A 2,858-nucleotide genomic window follows, 5' to 3' on the forward strand; every position below is an offset into this window, starting at 1 on the left:
CCCAACTCCACACCGCCTTCTGGACTCCGCAGCTCAGGCGGCCACAGTTGGGGGCGGGGGGCATCAGGCTGTGCGGAGCCGGGAGCCTGGGAAGCGGGCCGCCACGGCCGGACAGAGGGAGCCGCGTCTGGGCGCCTCCCGGCGGGCCGGTTCCGCGAGTTCCGAGTTCCGCACGCACGCCCCTTCCCGTTCCCGCCCGGGTCGCGGCCGCCGACACCCGGGGTCCTCGGGTGGCCCCTGCCCAGAGGCGGCCCCGACCTGTCTGTTCCCCGCCGGGCCGGCGACCTTACTGCCTCCGAGATGCGCCCCTGCCCGCCCCCCACCTCGCTTCCCGCGTGCAGCTGAGAACTTTCCCATTGCAACACTGGAGACGACTGAGTCGGTATAAAGAACCCTTAAAACACCACACACAAGAAAAATTAAGTCCACATACAAGGACTGGAATAGCCCATTCACAGAAAAAAAAATGCTCGGTGATAATTAAAACAGCTCTTTCCACCCATCAGATTGGCAAAGCTCCAGCTCTTCCCGCCTTCACCAATGTCGGCCACCGTGTCTGGGATGCCCCTGGCCGTGTTTTCTCCAAGCTTAATGCCACATGTCCTGTAACTGCAAGTCCCGCTTCCAGGAATCCATCAGAGGTCCTAAGGAAACCGTCAGAGGACGCAGAGCCCCGGCGCGCCGAAGGTGCTTGCTGAGGGCACAGCCTTTGCACTGAGTACCGGAGGCCACCACAGTCAGCCAGGGCCTCAGGACCCCCCACACTCCTCCACAACTGTAAAGGTGATGCCGAGGAAAGCCCAGGCGTGGGAACGACACAAGTGATTCCCTTTCAAGTGGGAAGAAAGTGACTTCTTTCTTTAAAGTCCGCGTGTGCTGTGAAAGGCCCTGAAGGTCATGCAGGTCGAACCAGACCCTAGGGCTGGGGCTGGGTCCAGGCCGGTGACCCTCTCCTTCCCTCTTTCCTGCTCCCACCAGCCCCGATTCCTGTCGCCTGCAACATCCCCCTAGGGCTCAGCACCTGGCCTTGCAGCCCTCTCCTGGCCTCCCGCAGGGGCCTCCCTTCCCTCTGGCTGGAACAGGTCAGGACTCTCCAGCTGAAGCCTAGAGAGCTACGGCTCCTCCCTCTCCTAGCACACCCTGCCCATGGCCTCCAGCTCTAGGTCACCCACTTCCCTCCTGCCCTACCCCTTCCCCAGGCCTCTCGCAGGTGCTTCCCATCCTGGAGGCTGGGGCTCCAAACAACCAGGTGTCCCCTCCCTGGATGGGGAGCTACTGGAAAGCAAGGCCGGATCCTAGCTCAGGAAGAGGCTGGGGCTCCAGACAACCAGGTGTCCCCTCCCTGGATGGGGAGCTACTGGAAAGCAAGGCCAGATCCTAGCTCAGGAAGAGGCTGGGGCTCCAGACAACCAGGCATCCCCTCCCTATACACTGCTCCTGTACATGCCCACCTGGCCCCCATGGTGGCAGCCAAGACCGAGGGCCTTGTGGGCAGCTCTGCCCCAGGAGCCCAAAATATTATCCTTGTTGCATCTGGGCACTGGACCGTTTTAAAGTCAATGATGGACGCCGCAGCAAGAAGCCCAACCCCAGGTCTCATGAACCGCCTGGGCCGGCCCAGCAGGTGGCGCTGCGCCGCCTGCACTCACCTGGGATGCGCGAGGCCCTCCCTGACCCGCAGATCCCCCCGCGCCTCCCCCATCCAGTCCCAGCTCCAGCGCCTAGCATGCAGCGGGAACTCAGTCAACCTGCGTGTGCTAAGGCGGTGCACAGGCAAGGCCCTGCGCAGTTACCTGCGATGCGAATGACCGCCCGCTCCGCAGGGTCCAGCACACTCCCGTTGCTCCCAGCGCCACCCACGCTGCGCCGGCTCCGCTGCGTTTTCCCAAGGTTCCAGGGCAGTGTGTCCCCGGGGCTGGGCGAGCCACTGCTTCCATTGGAGACATCTTCAGGGACTGCCCGGGCCTCAGCGTCCTCAGCCGACATGGCCTCCTGGAGGGGAAGCAGGAGGGGTCACACCTCTGCCTGTTCAGGAGTGGACTCTGCACGCCGACCCACCCACCACCTTCTTAATCTAGACACTGACCCCGCCCCACTCACCCTCTCGCCTGGACACTGGCACCCACACCCCTCCTGCACCCTGCTGTACCCACATACTGACCCCCATGCTCTCGCCCCAGGCACTTACCCTCTCTCCATCCATGACTGCCTCGCCCCCTCCCACCCATTCCTCAGACACCCACACAGTGACCCCCCCCCCCCAGCCACTGGCCTCACCCTCCAGTCTATCACCAGGACACTGACCACCCTGGCCACCCCCACTCCCGCACATTGAGTGCCACTCTCCTCTCTTAGTCACCCACACCCTCCTACTCTGTCACCCAGGGGCTCAACCGGCACAGGACAGACCACCTTCCACCCTGTCCAATGGAAGGCGAAAGGCGACTACCTTCACTCAGATGTGGGCCTCCACTGCCTCCATCCCAAACTGGACCCGCCTCTAACCCTCTAATCGTAGGCAGGCGAGGCCATCAAGGAACGCTGACCACTGCCCCCACCACTCCCCGGGTCATCAGGGAAGGACACCCAAGCCCTTCCCCTGGACACCAGCAGTCCACCTCCAAGTTGTCTTGACCTCTAGGACTCCCCATCACGCCACCCCACCTCAGCCCGCAGTCCCACCTCCATCTCCGCAGCGAAGGCCTATAAATAGCTACAGCCGCAGCGGCGTGGGCCGCCGGAGCTCTGCTGCGGCGAGGCCGGGAGGGAGCCCAGGCAGCCGCTCCAGCAGCCCACCGTGGGGGCGCGTACACCTGCACGGCGGACGCAACCAGGGCGCACGCATACCCACGCGCGCA

At 63.8% G+C, this 2,858-nt stretch overlaps 1 protein-coding gene across 1 annotated transcript in view; it reads right to left on the minus strand.

Annotated features, from left to right (window-relative positions):
* Positions 1-656: 656 nt before the first annotated feature.
* The window catches only part of PARP10 (poly (ADP-ribose) polymerase family, member 10), an 11,035-nt gene continuing 8,833 nt past the window's right edge, over positions 657-2,858 (minus strand). The window contains exons 12-13 of the mRNA XM_011975741.1: positions 1,794-1,992; positions 657-694 (exon numbers count right to left, since the gene is read on the minus strand). Of these exons, the coding sequence (XP_011831131.1) occupies positions 657-694; positions 1,794-1,992 (237 nt within the window). The remainder of the gene's footprint in view (positions 695-1,793; positions 1,993-2,858) is intronic.

Source organism: Mandrillus leucophaeus, unplaced genomic scaffold (assembly GCF_000951045.1).
Source record: "Mandrillus leucophaeus isolate KB7577 unplaced genomic scaffold, Mleu.le_1.0 Scaffold158, whole genome shotgun sequence".
NCBI lineage: Eukaryota > Metazoa > Chordata > Mammalia > Primates > Cercopithecidae > Mandrillus > Mandrillus leucophaeus.